The sequence below is a fragment of the Mustela putorius genome, unplaced genomic scaffold (assembly GCF_011764305.1).
Source record: "Mustela putorius furo isolate JIRA1106 unplaced genomic scaffold, ASM1176430v1.1 tig00003942_pilon_pilon_pilon, whole genome shotgun sequence".
Taxonomy (NCBI): domain Eukaryota; kingdom Metazoa; phylum Chordata; class Mammalia; order Carnivora; family Mustelidae; genus Mustela; species Mustela putorius.
The window spans coordinates 12979613-13001955 of NW_025422087.1; the positions used below are offsets into that span (position 1 = coordinate 12979613).

Sequence of the window (22343 nt, forward strand, 5' to 3'; positions counted from 1 at the left end):
ACCGGAGAAGTCCGCCGCGTGGACCGCCCCAAGGGGAGAAAAGGGGTGGTCAGTGGGGCAGCGCGAGCCACGTGACCCGGGGGCGTAGACCGCGGAACGCTCCCGGAAACCGCTACGCGAGTTCTGACTTTCTTTCGCCCGGGTCTGGTTCTCAAGCCCCGCACATCCAGGGAGGCGGAGTTGGAGCTAGGCCCCTTCGGCTCGGAGGTGGGCGGACGCCGTGTACAGCGAAGAGCCGTGCGGATCTGAGGCAGTCTGGTAGCCCCCGGCCGCCTGCGGACCCTGCAGTGCCGTCATGGCGAGATTCTGGGTCTGCCTGGCCGGCGCGGGCTTCTTTCTTGGATTTCTGGTTTTGCATTCGCGTTTGTGTGGCTCCCCGGTGAGTTGAGCAGTGAAGAAATAGCTGTCGGGTGTGTGGATAGCACCATTGAGAGGCGACGCCGCTGTCGTGGGATGGAGGTGGCGGGCCCTGGCTCCCGCACTAGCTTGTCTTTTCCGAAAGCTGCCCCGGAGGCGGAACTGCCGATGTCTTGTTTTGTCTCTTAGTCTTAAAAAGTTTGTATATGCGATCTCGCCATTTCCCCGTTTTCTTTCTTTCCCTAGATCCCACTACATCTTCCAGTAACTTGCGGATTTGTATTGTGATCGCTTTGGTCTTTAGACTTATAAACCCATTTCTTCCGAATCATTTCTGTCCAGCAGTCTCAACAGCTCTGTGCCAGCTGTTAAGGCATCCTTAAAAATAAGACTTTTTTTTTTTTTTCCTTTCTTTTCTTAACGTAGGGGGTAAACTGAATCTTAATGTTCTGATTTTTTTTTTTTTTTAAGGTGTTAAGGAAATTTGCTTTTCAAATTTCCTGGAGAACTAAGGAAATTCCTTACCGGCTGGATGTGGATTGGCCTAAGCATTCAGAGTATTTTACTGGAGCAACATTTTGTGTTGCAATTGACTCCCTCAGCGGATTGGTTTACATAGCTCAGGTTAGTAAAATTGGAATTTAGAAGAAAAAAATATGAACACAAACGAAGCAGTTTTTTCTTGTTTTGCTGTACTAAGTAACCATATGTTTTTATATTATGTTAATTGTGAAGTTTGTTTTTTTGAGTTGGTTTTAAGTAAATACTTAGATTTTGAATGTAGTAGATATTAATATTGTTAGGTTTTGAAGCTCTTTTTTTAAGCAGTAAATTTCTTGATTAACCTTCAATTTTTGTTTCTGTCTACCAAAATAAAGATTACTTTCTAAAAACTGATCCTATCTAAGCAGTTATTTTTATATGCCTTCAGAGAGGGGATAACATCCCAAAGGTATTAGTGTTCACAGAGGATGGATATTTCCTACGATCCTGGAATTACACAGTTGACACACCTCATGGTATATTTGCAGCCAGTACACTACATGAACAGTCTGTCTGGATCACGGATGTAGGAAGTGGTATGTGTAGTAATATCTATTAAATTCTCTTGCTAGAAATCATATTTTTGCCCATGTTCTTGCTTGTACGCTTTAAAATCAAGAGTTGCTACATCTAATTGTAATCTCTTTAATGATTTATCAAATCACTTGTTTCTAAAAACCTCTATGTTACACTTCTGTAGAGTCAAGATATTTAACAGGGAGGTTATAATTATTACGGTTTTTACTTTTACTTGTCAAGGGACTTTTCCTCTTTAAATCATCAGTTGTGACACCATACTGGCAGGGATCATTTTTATAATTTGTTAAAGCATCAGTTGCTTTTCCCAGGTTAAAATTCTCAATCTCTTCTCTGAAGTCCCCAAATAGCAATCTCTGAAGGTTAATGAATGGAGTCCTTGTCTTATTTTCCTTTACCCTTTATCTTTCAAAAGAAATTCTGCTAAGAAACCAGAACTACTTTGTTGCCCAAAATGCAAGATTTGCAGAAACTGCGGATGTTAATGTTTCTGAAATCCTACCTGCAGCATGTCTGCAATCTTCTTCCACCGAATACTTTTTATTTATTTATTTATGTATTTATTTGACAGAGAGAGCAAGAGAGCACAAGCAGGCAGAGCAGCAGAGGGAGAGAGAGAAGCAGGCTCCCCATGGAGCAGGGAACCCGATGCGGGGCTCAATCCCAGGACCCTGGGATCATGACCTGAGCCGAAGGCAGTTGCTTAACCAACTGAGCCACCCAGGCACCCCCCACCGAATACTTTTAATAGAATGTGTTGCAAATCAAAGTAGGGACAGCTGGGTTTATAGCTCTGGGTATTTTCAGAGATAGCTGTTTGCATATTCTTGTGGCTTAAGACAGTATCAGAGATAACCTGGCATTATTATCACAGGATCTCAGGAATGATTGGGATCATAAAGACAGTCTTCCTAGTATTCTTTGGCCCACTTACATTCAGGGCTTGAAGGACATTCTGTTTCTTCATTTCTGGCTAATTCAGATAACATTTTGGAGTTAATGAACTCTCAGTTTTTGTTAGAAGTGCCATTACCAGTTCTTCTCAGAACCCAAGAGCCTCACCCGATTCATTACTTTCCAGATGTATTTTGGATGATAAAATTCCAGTTAAACAAAAAATTGAGATTACCTCCGAGATCCTTGTAATGTTATAATGAACTGTGACTATTTTGACTTCTTTTTTCCCCAGGACTCACTGTTAAAGGCCTTTACTTTTTCATTTATTCCGTTCATGTGATTGTTTTTTTGTAAATTACCTCTTTGATTCCCGGAAATAGAACACACATGACTTATTCATTCTTTCCGTTAAAGGGTTTCTCATGAACAGATCTATATTTATATTCCTTCCCAGTTTTTGAAGAAATACATTCCCTTTACTAAAAATATGGCTGTAAATGAGCCTTGAAAACATAACAGAGCAATGTTACATACTGGTCTTCCGGTTTTTGCCAACTCTTTAGAAATTTTGAAGGTTGCTTTCGTTAACAATATTTTGTTCTCTTATTGCTACAAATTATCTCAAGCATTCAAATCAGGTATAACAATAAATCTTTTTTAAGATGGAGCTGTAATTCGGGTTGATTCACTTTATTTCCAGTGAGTTCAGTGTATCCAGTATATCTTCTGCATGCCTATTTGTTAGTTTGGTCTTGGTATGACTTCAGGTTGATTTCTGTTAACCACATTATGGTTTTTTCTTAATTATTAATATTGTACTTTATATTTTTGCTTGTGAGATAATTTTAATTCAAGTCTTGATATAAGTGAGAAAATACATTAGTGATTTGGAAAGATTTCATCTCTTAGGAAAAAAAGTTAATGGGTCGAGTTTTGAATTTGTTTCTACTATGAGAAAGTATAGTTTTAAAAAACATGTGTTGTAGTGAACTTTTTTGTTGACCTACTAAAATTTGAGATCTGCATATGACTGACTAAAATAATGATTTCCAAACATAAATTCCTTTTCTAGTTCCTTCTTCCTTTCTTTTTATAAGGGATTTTATTCAAGGTTATACTGTTGTTATGATTACAAAAGAAAATTTGCAAAAGAATACAAAAGAATAATTTAACATCATGAGCTTTCTGTATAAGGAGTCAGGTGTTTTGGTTTTATTTGAATTTAGAATGTACTTATTTTGGAGTACTTGAATTTTAATCATGACAGATTTGGTTGTAACTAATGAAGACGCTTTATTGCTTGTGAAATACAGCATTTAATTATATGAGCCTATTAACTTTTTATTATTGTCTAATTCACTAAATTCTTGCTCTGTGCTTACTTGAAAAATGTGAATAGTTGGACAGTGGTTATATTTGTGACATGTGCATGTTTTTCTTTAAAGGATCTTACGGTCATACTATTAAAAAATACAATTCCTTTGGTGATCTTGTTCAAGTCTTGGGTACCCCAGGCAAAAAAGGCACCAGTTTGAATCCCCTGCAATTTGATAATCCTGCAGAATTATATGTAGACGACACAGGAGATATTTACATTGTGGATGGAGATGGAGGATTGAATAACAGATTGATCAAATTGTCCCAAGGTACATGGCTTCCATGGTATCATAAGAATGTTATTTAATAAGTTGGATGTGTTTAATTTGTTCAGTACTTGGTATAATATTGTAACATATATGTGTGTGTATTTTTTAAGAGAGAGAGAGAGAGTATCATCGGGGAATTGGGGAGGGCAGGGGGAGAGGGAGAGAGAGAATCTTCAGTAGGCTCCATGCCCAGCAAGGAGCCTGACACAGGTCTCCATCTCACGACCCTTGAGATAATGACCTGAGCCAAAATGTAGCTGGACATTTAACTGACTGAGCCCACTCAGATGCCCCTACAACTATTCTGTATTGTATTGTATATGAAGCTGTGTGTAACGGGCTTGAGTGGGATGTGTGGGATGGCTAATAATAAATGATTCTGATAATAAGCTTGCTTATTTTTCAAAAGCTAGGTGTTTCCTTTGAATTAAACTGGAGGCAGTTTGGGAATTTATAGTGGGCTGAAGAAGTAAGTGTTTATTCTATCCAGTTAAGAAAGACAAGTTTAGGAACCCGGCATCCCAGAGCTGAGATACCCTTCGTTTGATTGATCAGCTAAAGTTTCATTGTATTTATTGCTCTGTGTTCTCAGTAGTATTCTAGGTGCAGGTCTATTTCAGTTGAAACCACTAAATGCTAATCTATGGTATTGATTGTTAAAGTAAAATAAGATTAGGAGAGGAGGAAAGTGTTCATAAAGCAAGTGGTTCTTGAACTAAACTGGTTTTGGTGGGAAAAGAAGAGGTGGGGGAGAGGCATTTACAAGGCTCTATCACACAAGGTCTCCAGGTAATTAACAAGTCGTCTAGGAGGGGAGATTAGGATGTAATTTTGGAAGAGTAAAAAATAAGATTTGGAATGTTCTTGGAGGTTTACCTAAGAATTTTAAAGCCATAATTTTGCTTTTAAAATGTCTTGAGGTTTTTTTAGGAAAGTGATATTATAGAAGCAGGGTTTTTATAAGACTCCGTACTGTATCAGGATATATTTGCAGTAAGCTTTGTCATTTGGAAAGAGCATAGATTCATACATGGAGGTTATGTAGTCAACTTATTACCCAGTAACTAAGTTTGGTTGGTGATAGTTAAAGGAAGGTGAAGTGCAGATAAAGCAAGAATCAGAAAAATGATTAAAGAAACAACCAAACTCAGGAGACAGATTGAACACAGGTATATTGGTTTCTTATGGCTGCTATAAAAAATTGCCACAAACTGGATAGCTTAAATATAAATTTATTCTCTCACATTTTTGGAATTCAGAAGTCTGAAATCTTTTTTTTTTTTTTTAAGATTTTATTTATTTATTTGACACAGAGAGATCATAAGCAGGCAGAGAGGGGTGGGAGAAAGCAGGCACCCCGCTGAGCAGAGAGCCCGATGCGGGGCTCGATCCCAGGACCCTGAGATCATGACCTGAGCTGAAGGCAGCGGCTTAACCCACTGAGCCACCAGGCACCCCTAGAAATCTGATTTCTATAGGCCTGGCCCTACCCCCTCTAATGGCACTAGGGGAGAATCCCTCTTTGCCTCTTGCAGCTTCTCATGGTTCTAGACATTGCTTGGTTTGTGGCAGCATATCTAGTCTCTGCCCCAACTTCAGATGGCAGCCTTCTGTGCGTCTCTGTGTCTCAAAACTCCCTCTCCCTTCTCTTACAAGAACACTAGACATTGGACTGAGGGTCCATCTAAATTTAGGATTTGTCTGATCCCAAGATCCATAACTTAATACATCTGCAAAAGTCAGTGACCAATAAAGTCACATTCACAGGTACAGGAGTACCTGTGAGTTGGATATATCTTTTGGGGTAGACATACAATTCAGCCTACAACAGGGATAAATGAGGGAGACAGACTATAAAAATGTAATGAGGATTTTTAAGCTCACAGGAATTGTAATACCAAGTAACAGAATAGTTGGGAAGGGAGACACTGACGTGAATCACACACAGTGGTTTTGAGTGATGAAACACTCAAGTGAAGATAGTAAAGAAGTCGATTGAAATGGAATTTTGGCAGGGGGCATAAAGCATAAGAATTAGGCAAACTGCTCAATACACAGAAAGCCAAAAAAGCATAATCATTTGGGGGTATGATTGAATAATTATTTGCAACTTGAGACATAAGCTATATCACGCAAATGTACAAGGTAGTGTATATGTTACTCTGACCAACTGTATTTGCCATTGTCAGATTTTATGATGCTTTGGCTACATGGAGAACGTGGGACGGGGCCTGCTAAGTTCAACATCCCTCACAGTGTTACTCTTGATTCATCTGGTCGGGTAAAAATACACTGTCATTGTGTATGAAACTGTGTCTGAGAGTGTGAGAGTGTGTGTGTGTGTGTGTGTGTGTACACACCTCTCTGTTTATGGATCTTGGTGCACATGTGTGTCTGGTCATCTGACTATGAATGTTTGTGGTTTTCTATACCTGGGTGGGTCTGGGCGTTTCTTCTGGGGCTGGGTATACCCACATACTCTTAAAAAATGTCTAGTCCTATAATAAAGAGAGTTCCCAAATTATTTAGAAATGAACAAAATAGATTTCCTGAGTCACTTTAAGGTAGAAGGAACAAATACTGGAGTAGAACATAAGTTACCTGAAAAAGGAAAGAGTTGCCTTTCTACTAAAAAACTACTAGGATGGGCACCTGGGTGGCTCAGTGGGTTAAGCCTCTGCCTTTGGCTGAGGTCATGGTCTCAGGGTCCTGGGATCAAGCCCCACATTGGGCTCTCTACTCAGCAGGGAGCCCACTTTCCCCTCTCCCTCTGTCTGCCTCTCTGCCTGCTTCTTGTGATCTCTCTCTCTCTGTTAAATAAATAAATAAAATCTTCAAAAAAAAAGAAAACTAGGAGTGTTTGAATGTATTTTTAATTTTAGAATTAAAATAATTCTAGAATATGTTGATCAAAAGGGAGATGGGAGAGATTAATCTTGGAGGCTTGAAAATGAGAGCTACCCAGGTAACTGACTGGCTCCACTCTAGGGAACAGAAAGCTGTAACTGACACATTTCAACCCATTTATTTTTCCCCCTCCTATCCACTACTACCTCCTTTGCTTTATACACCTTTAAGCATATATACCACTTCTTTGGGGTTACTTTCCTATGACCAAACCCCTACCCAAAATGTTTTATATTAATTTCTCCTCTGTTTTCCTATAGTATCCTATACTTCCCCATTACAGTAATAATCACACTATAATATAATCAATCATTGTCTCCCTTAACAGAATGTAAGCTGTAGGAGGGCATATAATGAATCTCTTTTGCTTTATATCTCGGTGCCTGGCACATAGTAGTCTTCTTATGAGTAACTGTTAGGTGACTAAATGTCTTGTTGTAGGATGGATGCATCAGACTATCTTGGCTTCATACCATTAGAAATTTAATCCATTTCTACTTCTGATTCTGTGTTGAGCCCACAACCTTTTTTTTTTTTTTTTTTTAAGATTTTATTTATTTGACAAACAGATCACAAGTAGGCAGAGAGAGAGGGGGAAGCAGACTCCTCGCTGAGTAGAGAGCCCGGTGTGGGGCTTGATCCCAGGACGCTGGGATCATGACCTGAGCCGAACGCAGAGGCTTTAACCCACTGAGCCACCCAGGAGCCCCGAGCACACAACCTTTTGATTGTGATTGGCTTACATGTAGACAAAGTGAGATTGTTTTGATCATAAAATCTTCAGGTATTTCCCATTGTAGATAGGAAGATAGCTGAACCTGTGAATTTTGTCTCTGAATGGGGAGGTAGAAAGTTGGAATTCTGGTTTAAACACATTACCCTCCTGTGCCTGGTTAAATACTTCCTTCTTAAAGTAAGAATTTGATCAAGTTTCTGAGCAGACAGGACCTAGACCCAGGTGAATTCTCCACGGTAGTAAGTGCCCTTTGAGAAAGCTTGGAGAACATTTGATGGGGCTACTCTGGCATTACTGAATGATGGATAAGGATGGTGTTCATTTCTGCACACTGTGTTTTAACAACAGTCATTGCCATTCAGAGCATTTTGCATGATCAACTCATTTAATCATCACCCCAGTCCTATATGAAATGTTAATTAGCTCCAGAGCTGAACTTGCTGCTGGTTTTTGTTTTCTTTTGTTTTTTAAAGATTTATTTATTTATTTATTTGAGCGACCAAAAGTGTGTGCATGTGTCAGTTGGGGTAGGGACAGAGGGAGAGGGAGAAAGAAAATCTCAAGCAGACTCCCTGCTTAGTATGGAGCCCAGTACAGGGTTTGATCTCACAGTCCTGTGGATCATGACCTGACCTTGGGGGCTTAACTACGTGAGCCACCCAGGTGTTCCTGCTATTGTTTCTTAAACAAGATTTCTCATAATCAAAATCTGTTCAGTAGGAAAGATAATGCTAACCGTCTAAAATATTCAATCCTAGGGTCGAAACTGTATTTCTTTGGTTACCCGTCTAAGGCATAATCCCAAAATCTTTAAGAAAATCCATCCTTATTAAAGAATCTTGAATCAGGGAATGATCTTGAAAATTACCTTACTTAGGGATCAACACTCTTTCTGAAGTAATACAGTGAGTCTTTATTTGTTTCTTGTTGTAGATGAATTTAGTGGCTACTAAAACTCATAGGCATTGACAAATAGTCAGGGTTACCCTGAAGAAATAGTCCCTGAATCCATGAACCCTAGAAATCCGAAAATCCTCAAAGGAGGACTTGGAGTTCAGCAGGGCTGGCCCACACTTCCAGTCCATTCTTACATACCCCTCTACAATCCTAGCCTCATGTCAGAAAATCATTTTGCTGTATGTATGCTGTAGGTTGCATATGTCAAATATGGTGCATGAAATGTCATTTAGGGTGTATCTACTTTCCTGTCTCATAACAACAGTTTGCTTAATAACTTGTTCCAGCCTACAGCAAAACGAAATTAAACCTGTTGTTAGTTTCCTGGCATTCTTGGAAACTACTAAAATCTTCTAAGCACCCTCTTTCGGTGGGTGGTTTGGCACTTCGGACATTCCTTGGTAAATAGCAGGTAGACATTCAGTGATACTGCAGTAGGAATGAATACCTACCACCACCCCCACCCCCCCAGGAACTAGGCTACGTTGCTTTGTCTTTGTCTTCTAATGAATGGGATGGCAGAACTCAGCTGGACAGAGAATTCCTGTTGGAGTAATGAGTAAATTCTCTTGCTTCTCAATACTGTGCTAATCCTCTGCATCACAAGAGAAGACTCCAGTTTTTTTTAGTTATTCAGATGTTTGGTAGAGCAAACAGAGCATTAAGTGTGGGCTTTGGGTTAAGACAGGTGGCTGAAAGTGGCTCTCCTACTTACTATAAACTCACTTCCAACTACAATTTCCTGTCTAAAGACAGGGCTTTCAGTACCTTCTCTTTTAGGTTCTCTGACAACTAAACGAGATGATGTATGTGAAACTAATGGAAATAAACATCCTTCCCATACCTCTCCCCTTCTGTTTTCTTTCTCATTTATGATATGGATCTTTTCCAAGAAATGCTTTTTTTGGGTTCTCAGGTGTGGGTTGCTGACCGAGGAAATAAAAGAATTCAAGTATTTGATAAAGACACCGGGGAGTGGTTAGGAGCATGGGATAATTGTTTCACAGAAGAGGGACCTTCTTCAGTCAGGTAAATTTTTTTTTCCTTTAAAGACGCTCCTTTTATTAGGTGGGTGGGGGATGGGCTGAATGAGGGATGGGCCTGAAGGAGGACACTTGTGATGAGCACTGGGTGTTCTATGCAAGTGATGGATCACTAAATTCTCCCCCAGAAACTAATACTACACTTTATGTTAACTAACTACAATTTAAATAAAATGTTGAAAGGAAAAAAAAAGCTTGTTTTATTTGGTGTATGTTCATTTCTTTGAAGAGCTAGCTGAAAGGTCAAAAATATTATTAATTTTCAACAGGTGAAAAGGGGGCAGAACCAAGTATGCAGAGAACATGTAATGGTATTTTAAATCCCAAGCAGAGTGAAAGAGGTTCAGCTCCCCATGCACTGCAGGACCCAGGTCTCAGAGATAACATATGCTGGACCTCCTACAGCCTTCACCCTTGAGATACGTGTGATGATTTTTTAAACGTAGAATGAAAATAGAAATCTTGAGTCTGTAGTGTCAGTCCAGCACAGACTCTCCGTTGATTTCATTTTGTGTGGTTCTCATGTATTGTTTTTGCTTGTTGAAACTGCTCTTTGGCTGTGTTTACTATCACAAATCTGTAAGTTCTCCTTGAAAGCATCTTTCAGCAAGCAGAGGAGTCTAGTGTTGTTTAGCGCCACAGGGGATAAAAATGTTTGAGAAAGTCAACATTTTAATTGATTCTGCATACATTTATTCTGTAAAATGTCTTTTTTCCTTAGATTTACTCCTGATGGAAAGTACGTGATTGTAGCCCAGCTGAACCTTAGCAGGCTCTTACTGGCAGCGGCGCCTCCAGTGGGAAGCATTGGCAACTGTTCTGTGATCAGCACAATCCAACTAGCAGATCAGGTTCTACCGCATCTCTTAGATGTCAGTGGAAAGACAGGAGCAATCTATGTAGCAGAAATTGGAGCAAAGCAAGTACAAAAATACGTCCCTATGAACAGCTACTTTCCTTCATTCGGTTCATAATGTTTCCTTTCGTGGAGAGTTCAGATTCTCAAATTCATTGTGAAATCCTTACAAATAATGTTCAAGCATAAGAATGTGTTTCTTTATTTTTCTGTGACCTGGCGAGAAAAATTTGTTTTTATATCATGTTGCTCTTTTTGTGACTTGGTTTTACTTGTAAGTGCATAAGGATGTTTTAACGAAGGAAACGTAACACTAAAAAAATGAGGTAGAAAAGAAGGACTAAGATTGTAACCTGGGTATTTGCCCTGGGAGACTTATTTTCCCTGAGGGGAAGAGGGAAAGGAATAAAAATGAGTTTTGTAGGATACATTGAATTTCATGTGAAGAACTGCAGACCTCAAATTTGTTCACCTTATACAAAATGTACATTTTGAGAGATCGAGTCAGATGGGTTCTTGATTAACGAGGACCCACAGGATGCTAGCTCCTACAGATTCAGAGATGAAGCTGCAGGGTTAGCTTTGTGTGCCTTTTCTGGAGCTTGTAGTCCGGTGGGGAGACAAGTGTGCAAACTGCTGTAACAGTGACAGCAAGGCTTAAGTGTAGCAGGACTTTTGGGAGTAGGAACATTACTTCTGACTGAGGAAATCCTGGAGATTTTGCCAGGAAAGTCCATTTGAGCTCCAACTTCAAAAACTGAAGAGGGGAAAACAACCTGGGCCAAGTGGAGGAGTTGTAAAAGTTAGACTTGCTGGGAGCTTTGATAAGCTTGCTTTTAAAAGCCCATCTTGGCTTGGGTCCTTTAGCTGTGAGATACGTAATCTCAACCTCTTAATGTCGGAATAAAACAACAGGCGTTTAAGCACTTTACTGAAAGGGATCTTTACAAGTATTTACTGCAATTTTTTTTTTTTAATTAAAGGTAGCATTAAAAATAGGGTCTGTCTTAAGTGCCTCTTCCTATTTCTCTTTTTCTTTCTCTTTTTTTCCCTTCTTTTCTTTCTTCTTTTTGTTAAACATGTACTCAGTTCATTCCTGACATCTGTCTACCTCAAAGAAGTTTTGGAATTATTTATATGGGGATGTGCACTGAATACTTCGCACTATTAAGGTGAATAATATCTTACCTTTCTGCCCCTTTGGTTTTAATATTTGCTTCCCAGTGAAGACCATCTTTTCAGTTTTTTTTCTCGTTTGTTCTCAGTTTTGGTTGAACCTAGCCATATGATATTCTTTTGGGTCATTCCTCCCTGTGTCTTATATCCATCTCCCTTTTTATCCTGTTCTTGCACTGCAAGCCATAAAGCATGTGAGAAATCCTGAGCTGCCTTTCCCATCACTCATTATGGCTGCTGTCTGTTTTGCAGACTGCAGGAAATTCACTGTTTAGATGCTTGGATCATATCTTGATGCAATTAGGAAGGTAAATCAGCCAACAGGAAACTTTTCCATGTTCCAAGGCCTTTGATAAGTATGTTTGTGCCACTGATCAAGCTGTATGATCTTAAATGAGTCATCTTAGTTTTTCTCTTTAGTAAAAATTCCTCCTCCAATAATGCTGTTAGGATCAGATGTACAACAGACACAAATGTGCCCTCTGAAATATATAGCTTTGAGTACTTCAGAGTACTTTGAGTTCTCTGAAATACAGATTAAATATATACTCCAAAATATAGCTTCAAAATTCTTAACAAAGTTCCTTCTAAATGTGCCATTTACCTGATACCAACTATCAAGTCTGCCTGAATTTTGAGTTTATTGGTTTTTTCCAGAATTTATTCTCCTGAACTTTATGCAGCTTAACCAATATAGTAAATTTATTTGTATAAAAGAAAGTGATTTGAGGGTTTTGTTTTGTTTTGTCTTTAAGCCAGGACGAGAAATCCAAATGTCTCTTAGGAATGCAGGTTAGGTAAGCTGATCTTATCCTTTTAAAAATGTTATATTTAACCATGTTTTATACTGGTGTCCTATAAAACTTGCTGAAAATTTTGTTGCCATATGTCTTGCTAGAACTGTCTATCAGTATTCCTGTAATCATAGTATTTCACTTTTTTCCTTTGGATTAATTGACTAAATGAGAAAATGTCTTCTCTTGTCGTTTAAAAGATAACAAATTAAATTTTTGGAAAGAAAAGACAATATTATCTGGCTCTCTATTTAATGTTGAATTTTATTGTTATAAAAGCAGTTTATAACTTCTTACCCCGCTGAAGAGTTTCAGCAACCCTGAGTCACAGGCTGGCGCTGAGAGAATATCCTCCTTCATTTGTATGTAAAGTGTAGGCTGATGCGCATTTTGTTAGAGGTCCCTCGGAAGTCTTAGCAAAAACAGCCTGGCTGACGTGGGGGTGGGTGCAAATGATAGTGTTGCTAGCTAACTCCACGTATTTTTGCACTGGAAGTGGAACCGCTTTGTGCCTCCACTTTCAAAATCTATTGAGGGGTGTGTGTGGTGGGCTGGGGTGGGTCGGGGTGGGGCAGCTTCTAAATTGGAAAACCGAAAGGAAGGCTGGAGGTATCTTCCCAGCCTCCACTGTGACATCGGGTCTCTACGGTGGAATGTTTGTATCCTCGGAGAAAACCTATGTGCAGTCTGATGTCAGCTTAGAAAACCCATATAATTTGTGCTTAGGTCACTTAACAGATTCAAAGACTGCTTCAAGCAATGTGGCTGTCGGGCTAAATAAAGGCACTCAAGTCCCAACTTCTGTTCCAGTTTTGTTGGTTTTTAAACACTGGATTTGAAAGCAGGATAGATTGGGAGACCCCACAGGACAACTAGAAACTGTCAGATTTTTTGCTCCTATGACTCAACAAATCCATTAAAATTATTTTTAAAAAAAATCTTGAATGTATGTATGACTTTATTTTACTCTTGAGTCTAAAATTTCAGCAATAATCACGCAAAAAAACTTTTTAGAAAAGTCAGAACAACTCACACTCATTTAGTCAGCAAAAACATGAAACAACAATCGTGTGAAGGCACTTAGGGAAATGGCCTCTGCCCTGGTAGTTGACCATCCATCTGGAAAAACAAGCCCACAGAACACTTCATCCTGGGAGGTACCCTATTAGGCACTTGCATTGTGTTATATTCTTGATACAAAAGAGGGCAGTAGAGTCCTGCTTATGAGCATTTCTTGAAACCAGCTATGGCCTTTATACTTTGATTTTTCAAAAAAATTGAGGTTAACCATACTTTTAATTTTTCTTTTTTCTTTAGCTTGTATATCTTAAGGAAGTTAGCTTATAGGTGACATATTTTCCAAGGGTTATTGGAAACTTACTGTTTAATTGGACATTTCCATGTTTAAAAAAAAAATTTTTTTTTCAATAAAAGCCTAACATTAAGCCAGAAGTGAATAACTCATCTTGAGCTATAACTTGAATATGAGTTTCGTACAATAGAAAATGCATTCACATTAACAGAAAATTACTCCTTTTATCCTTACTAGATTTTTTTGGTTTGTTTTAAACAATTTTTCCTTGTGGTTGCTGACTCTTATAAATAAGAAAAATTGATTATTTGCAGAGAGGCCCAGTAATTTCTCCACCAGACACTTCACCCATAGAATCCATAAGTACATAGGGTAAATTAATCCTTTAGACATTTAATGACATATAGATACTCCCTTTGTATGTAAGAACTGGGTGGAATTTGAGCAGTGGCAAATAGCACTTTTTGAAACTTTCATTTCTTCCATTGTAAACAATGAAAGGATATTGTTAAGATATATTCATTCATTCATTGATTTATTTTAAAGATTTTACTTCTGTATTAGATGGAGAGAGAGCACAAGTAGGCAGACGCCAGGCAGAGGGAACGGGAGAAGCAGGCTCTCTGCTGAGGAGGGAGCCTGATGCAGGGCTCCATCCAAGGCCCCTGGGATCAGTAGCTGAGCCAAAGGCAGCTGCTTAACCAACTGAGCCACCCAGCCTCCCCACAGTATTGTTATGGTTTAATTCTGCTTGTATGTAATTTAGGCCAAAGTGGCCCATCTTGGAGCAGCTTGTTTTTAGCCCCTACAATAGTCTATGACCTTGGTAAACAGATTTGTGGTGTTGAGTTTCCTTTTGGACACTACATTTAAGAGAGAATCCTACAAATAGACTCTAATCCAAAAAAAACACAATTGACCAAAATAACATAGTGCTTGAAATGAATTCTGAGACCTTCAAAGGGTGGTCATATAGTAGCATGAACAGACTTACCGAGTTTTCCTCCAGAATGAAGATAAAATAACAGTGTGGCCAGTTGGTCCAGCTTAGTGAAAGAACATTCTAGCAAAGAGCTGTGTAACAGTGGAAAAGACTGTGTTCATATTGAAAGTGGTAAAGTTCAGTGAGGCAGAACTTGAAATCTAGAGTTAGGTTGGTCGGGGTTCTGATCCAGGCCCTGCCACTTAACTGTGTGTTGTTTTGAGACTGCCTCATTTTTCTCTTTTGTGAAATGGAAATTATATTAGGCTCCTCATGGGATTATTGTGAATAGAAATGAAATCATGTATGTAGAACATTACACCTAGGTCCTGACATAGTAGACACTCACCATGCCTTTTTTGTGGTATGTAAGCCAGACATGGGCAGTGGTGACACCTTTGGGCTCAAATTCTTAACTCCGGGAAGATGGTGAGACCAGATTGACCTTCCCTGTTGTATGATTCTGTGTTTAGTCCCACTAAAACTAAGATATTGTTGTGATACACTAAGTCATCTATGATTTAGAAATGGCTACTTTTAAAAAACAAATTTTCAGTTAGCACTAAAGCTATTTAGTCATCCAACAGATACGTTAGATACCAGGAATACAGTGGTGAGCAAGACAGACTCCTCTTCTGTAGTATACATGCTACTTCGGAAAATAATGGCTTGAAAGAAAAAAGTGAGATTCTGACTAGAATTTGTGGTAAATATTAACACTTGGTTGGCTAAATCAACACCCATTCCCAACCTGCTTACCTTACACCACCTTGAATACTGGAAGAGTGAGGTGCTTGCTTTCTCAGCTTAGCTAGCATTAGGGGTAGTCCCATGATGTGGTTCTGGCCAATGCAAGAACCATAACTAGAAGTCTACTGAGAGATTTCTGGAGAAGCATTTGCTTTTTTTTTTTTTTTTTTTAAAAAGGCAGGTATACTTAACACCATTGTCTTCTCCTTTCTTGCCTGACTTGACTTGAGTGTGATGCCTGGAGTTGCAGCAGCCATTGTGGTACTACAAAGCAACAAACCTAACATTCTTAAAGAAGGCAGGCAGAGGAGGCTGGATTTTTAAGATTGGGGAACCACTGTACTGGCTTGGTAATTACTTTTCTCCAGATACTTTATGTGAGATAGTTGAATGTTTTAGTTACTTAAGCAACTGTTTTAGTTAGGTGTCTTCATACAGATAAAAAACATTCGTAAGAAATTCAATATTAAATTAACCTACATTAGTTTGGGATGGATTTTTTTTATAGTTTTAAGATTCTATAACCAGGAAAATAAGTTACTCTGCTTTTATGTCTTATTTTCTGGCCTCTGATAAGATTTCATTTATTTATTTTTTCAATTTAGATTCAGTACCTTTCTTTTGAGACGCATTTAGGTTCCTACGTCAGATGTATCCTTTGCGTTTATTCATTGTAGCTATTAGGGTAGGATTCCCCTGCCCCCTTTTTGTGAGAGAGAGAGAGCATGGAATGGGGTGGGGGTTGGGGAGAGGGAGAGACATTGTACATTCAGCTCAGAGCGTAACTTGGGGGTCTCATGACCCTGGGATCATGGTCTGAGCCGAAATCAAGAGTTGGATGCTTAACCAACTGAGCCACCCAGGTTCCCCTTTTTCCCCACTTCAAATTAGTTATTGGTGGCATAGAGAAAAGGTTATCAGTCCTTTTATGTATATCATTTCTATTCACCTTAATAAACTCTTTACTAATTTTATTTTACTTTTATTTATTTTTTTAAAAGATTTTATTTATTTATTTGACAGAGAGAGAGATCACAGAGAGGCAGGAAGAGAGGTGGGGGTGCAGAGCAGGCTCCCTGCTGAGCTCCCTGCCTGATGCCTGCCCCCTTGATCTCAGGCCCCTGAGATCATGACTTAAGCCACAGGCAGAGGCTTTAACACACTGAGCCACCCAGGTGCCCAAACTCTTACTAATTTTTAAAAAAATTTTTATTAGCTGTTATAGATTTCAGATTTTCTAGGTATACCATTGTAAAAATAAAGGTAACTATACATCTTTCAATTATTTACTGCTTGCTTGCTTTTTAAAATTTTAATCCATTAGCTACATTGTTCAAAACAATGTTAAATGATAGTATATCAAGTATCTTTATCTTACTTCTGATTTTAGTGGAAATAGTGGTAATTTACCAATTAATAAGATGTTTGCTACTGAATTTTGGTAATTTTCATATTTAAGTAGTTTTTTAATCTCAGAATTTTATTAATAATTACTACTTAATTTTATAATGGCTTTTAGCATCGATGTGTACAATGTGTTGATTAATTAAAGGTTTTTTCCTTATGGTTATTGTTGGAAAAACTTGACTTGCTAATAATTTCTTGCTTGGAACTTTTATTCTTGAAAGAAAGAGGGCAGTAGAGTGCCATTATGTAGAATTTATTGAATATGTTCTACCCATCTCCAAAAGGAATTTGAGCCTCTTTACAATGAAATTTTAAAAATACATTAAAATAAAGTAATGTCAAAAATTGCATAGAGGGGTATGAAAATACATTTATTCAAAACCTTGATTAATAGTTATGGCAATTAAGTATTAACTTACTTCTGAGTTTTCTGGAAGCCATGGCAAAGAAGGAAATGTGCATATTTAATTTTCATTTGATAAAATAGATCCCTTCTTCACTGCATGGATCTTTATAGGTGAAATGAAACAATATATTTTCAACCAAAAAAGTAACACGAAGAAACTTTTCAAAATGTAATCAAGGAAGGTGTGAGAAAGGGATAGGGTTTTTAAGCCAGTAGCTCAATTAAATGTTAAGAATACTTAACATTTGGTGTATACACCACTGATTGAATGCACAGTCTTTGTCAGGGTTTGATAGAAATGATGGTGGTAATGTTCTGAATTTCTGCTGTCCAACATGGTAGCCCCGAGCACCTGGGCCACTGAGCACTTGAAATCTAGGTTGTATTTTCAGGTTTTTTTTTTTTTTAAAGATTACTTATTTATCTATTTGACAGAGAGACACAGTGAGAAAGGGAACACAAACAGGGGGAGTAGGAGAGGGAGAAGCAGGCCTCCTGCCAAGCAGGGAGCCCAATGCAGGGCTCAATCCCAGGATTCTGGGATCATGACCTTAGTTAAATGCAGGCATTTAATGATTCAGTCACCCAGGCGCCCCCTTCAGCTTTATTTTTAATTAATTAAATTTAAATTGTTACAGGTAGCTATTGGCTGCTGTATTAGACAACATAGCAGGTGACTAGGTTTTCATAAGGATGACCAACAATTTGTTTTTACTCCATTTCATTGTTCACTTATATAATTTGATTTCTCTGTAGTGTGACCTTTTGGCAGTGTTTCTAATAATTCCACCTAACTCAGAGATTAAACATTTTCATACACATCAAAATATTAAATTGTTGAATCTTCTGTTAAATATTTTCCAAATGATAGCAAAGTTAGTCTGTGAAGAACGAAGGAAAATGGTTGTTACAAAGCTATTAAGTATTTATGTGTGTGTGTATTTATTTATTTTATCAGTTCATCTCTGGCAACATACCTGTTTTTCTATCATTTTTTTTTAACTTGAAAATATTTTCACATGCTGCAGCTAATGTTTCAATGGAAACTTCTCATGTAGATTTTTTATGTGTCTCACAGAGGTGTTCACCCGTAATTGTTTCAGACATCCTAAAAATCAAGTTGAAAGGTAATAAAATGCAATCATAGCTTCATTACTGGCTAAGTTGAATTATTACATCTTTACTAATGACTGCATTAGTTTCCATCTTTATTTGTATTTTAAAGCTTAGATAATAAAATTCTAAATAATTCTGTTACCATTTTTTTAACTTTAGTGAAATATTTCAACAGTTATCAACTTGTAGACAATGTCATCTTATTGATATCGTTGTATATTTACCCTGTCACCTTTGAATATTTTGTATTATCTCCAACATCATATTATTTCTTTGACTAACTCAGCATGTTTCTTGTAATGTAATGATAACTTTTTGAACATAACGCTACCACCTTTATCATTAGTAGTCCCTTAATACCATTAAATATTGTCCTTGTTCTGATTTTACTTTAGTATCTCACATATTTTTTAAATTTCCAGGGTTGAAATAAATTCTGGCTTTTTATTTGTTTCTTAAATTTAATCTGGAGTTTCTTTCTCTTCCTCATTTTCTCGCTCTCTGGCTCCAGCTCTGGGTCTCGCTTTCTCTTCCCTTATAAAGTATTTTTTGAAGAAAGCAGTCATCAGTTCCAGTTTCCCAGAGTTTGGATTTTGTTGATTTCATCCTTATAGATTCATTAAACATGTGACTCTGTCTTCTGTAGTTCCTGTAAATTGGTAGTTAGTTCCAGAGGCTTCATCAGATAAAAATGTGGTTATTTTGTGGCCACATTTCCCTAGGTAGTGGTATGTACCATTGTCATGCCCAAATTAACACCTCTGGTTCAAAGTACTCTTCTGTGCTAGAGACTTGCATTCCCAGCTGCTTCCTTGACTTTTCTACTTGGACATGTAGCAGCTATTTCAGACTTAACAGATCAAAAATGGATACTTGTTCTCTTTCTCCCACTCTCAGATGAACTAATACCATCATTTACTTATGGAGCTACTCCAGATCTTTATTTGGCTCAATAAATTCTCTGAGGTTCTACTCAAATACCACATCTTTAAAGAGGTGTATCCTGATTGTTTGTTCTAAATAAGTATCTACTCCTGTCATTCTCTATTCTCTTACACTGTTTATTTTCTTTATAGCTTTTTTAATTCTCTGATACTGCTTATTTAATTTTTCACTGTTTCCCTCACTGGAATATAAGCTTTAATACAAGGCTGGGATGATTTTGCTGTGTTCTATGTGCCTGGCACATAGTAGGTGGTCAAATATATGTCAAGTGTTGACTAAATGAATGGCTCTCATTACCTTATAACCATAAACTATTATTACCATCTTTATTAGTTATTTTTCTCTGCAGAGGTATGACTGTTATGCTATCTCCCTCTTCTTCATCATCCAGTTACATACAAGAAGTTTTTGTCTTTTCCTAGGTATTGAAATACTATATTTTAACACTGCAACTTTTCAAAGAAACTTCAGAAATATTCTGTATTCTATATTACATTTTACACAGATATCTCTAACCTGCTCTTCTATTGTTTCTCCCCATAAATCTACTTTTGAAAGTTATTTCATCACAACTGCTAAATTTTATATATCCAACTGACATTCAGTGAAGCTGGGATGACATTTCCTGTGAAAAAGCAGGTGGTTTGAAAAATGCCCCCAACCCCACATTATCCCCAGTATATCCAGGTTCCGATCTCTAGAACTTGCGAATGTTATCTTATATGCAAAACAAAGACATTGCAGATGTAACTACACTAGGATTTTGAGATGTGATTATCGTAGATTATCTGGGTAGACCCTCATATAATCATATGTTTCCTTGTAAGAGGGAGGTAAAGGGAGATTTGACATATAGAAGTGAAGTCAAGTGTGACCATGAAGGCAGAACTTGGTGATGCAGCCACAAGTCAAGGATTGCCAGCAGCCACCGGAAGCTGGAAGAGGCAGGGAGTAGATTTTTCTCTACTACTTCCAGAGGGGACATGGCCCTGCCTGGATCTTGATTTTAGCCTAATGATACTGATTTTATCCTTCAATATTGTGAAAAATGTGATTTCTGTTGTTTAAAGCTACTAAGTTGGTGATAATTTTTTACAGCAGTTACAGGATACTAATACAGATTTGCTATCTGGAAGGGGGTCATGCTGTAAAGTATACTTTAAAAATGTAGAAGTATAACATAGAAATGGATAATAGGTAGAGGCTGGAAAATTTTTGGAGAATATGATTTAAAAAAAGATTAGATTGTTTTAGACTGCTGGTAGAAGTATGATGAAGTTAACTGCTGAGGGCTCAGAAGAAACTGAGTGAAAGTCTATATCATCTTAGAGAATGAATATATTGTAAACATATTGTTAGTAGAAATTTGAATTTTAAAGCCTCAGAAGAAAATGAGGAATGTTTTTTTAGAAACTAGAGGAGAAGGGATATGTATTATGTAGTGGGAACAAATGTAAAAATGGCTACAAATCATAAAACAATGGAATATCTTTACATTGCTGGGAAAAAAAAAAGGTCAATCTAGAATTCTGTATCCAACAAGCGTTTCTTTGAAAATTGAAGAAATATAAAGATATTTCAGGCAAACAAAAGCTGGAATATTCATTGCCATCAAATCTATACTATAAGAAATATTAAATGAAGATCTTTAGTCTGAAAGAAAATGATACCATTTGAAAACTTGTATCAACAAAGGAAGAAAAGGAACCTGAATTGGAGAATTTGTGGCTAAATATAAAGGACATTTTTTTTTCTTAAAAAAATTATTTTAAAGAAAACTGTTTAAAGCAAAACTAATAATGTGCATTGATGAATTTGTATGACATGTAGAAGTAAAAAGATGATAAAAATATAAAGGATGAGATGAGGAAATGAAAACATACTATTGTAAGAATATGAGAAATGATGCAATGTCATTTGAAAGTAGAGTCTGACAATGTAGAGAGTAGTATTGTAACTTCTAGTGTAACCAAAAATGAAACAAATGCATATGTAATAGCCAATAAAAGGCTATACAAATAGTCAATTCTTAAAGAAGCCTGAAAAAGAAGGAAATGGAACAAAACAAATGGGACAAATTAGAAAGCAGCATGATAGTAGATTTGTCATAATTAGATACTACATTAAGTGTAAATGGCTTAAATACTCCAGTTAATATTCATTGATTGTCAGACTAAATAAAAATATACAAGAGATAAGCTTTATATATGAAGACAAGATAATTAAAAGTGAAACGATGATTCCTTTATAAACAGTATTATAAGAAAGCTGAAGTAGCTATATTACTGCCAAAGTTGTCTTCAGAATAAGAAATATCAACACAGATATGAAAGCTTATAATGACAAAAGGATCTGTTTTTGTCAGGATGAGCTAAAAGTCAAAATGTATATATGATTAATAGTATCATTTTGGAAATAGATTAAAGGGAAAATTAACAATAAAACAGAAATAGAGAACTCCACCATCAAAGTTGAAAATTTTTTTTTCAAAGTTGAAAATTTTAAAAACTATCTATCAGTGACTGATAGAAAAACTAGACACAAAAAACCCCAAAACACACAAAACACACACACAAAAAACCAATGATATAGATGATCTGAATAATACTATCAAGTTTACCAAATGGATATTTATAGAATACTATGTACAATTGCAGGATACACATTCCTTTTAAATGCACAGGGGACAGACACTAAGATAAACCACATGCTAGGCAATAAACCAAGTCTTAATATATTTAATCAGTTTGGAATCATAACATATTTTCTCCTTATTAGAATTTAATTAGAAATAAAAAATAATCCAAAAAATCATCAAATATTTGAAAATTAAATGTTATTTTTATAAGTAACATCACAGAAAAAATCACAAAGAATAAAAAAATACTAAGTAAAAATACAGGTCAGAATATATGAAATGTATTTAAAGCAGTGCTTAGAAATACACTTGAAATTCTAAATATGTATGTGAGGAAA

General features: G+C 37.1%; 1 protein-coding gene across 1 annotated transcript; it reads left to right on the plus strand.

The window, feature by feature from the left end:
* Window positions 1–47: 47 nt before the first annotated feature.
* Window positions 48–12684, plus strand: NHLRC3 (NHL repeat containing 3). Its single transcript, XM_004779520.3, has 7 exons — window positions 48–379; window positions 829–981; window positions 1289–1436; window positions 3780–3980; window positions 6170–6261; window positions 9497–9609; window positions 10345–12684. Exons 1-7 carry the CDS (start codon window positions 296–298, stop codon window positions 10595–10597), a joined length of 1044 nt encoding a protein of 347 aa, XP_004779577.1. The 5' UTR covers window positions 48–295; the 3' UTR covers window positions 10598–12684.
* The last annotated feature ends 9659 nt before the right edge of the window (window positions 12685–22343 follow it).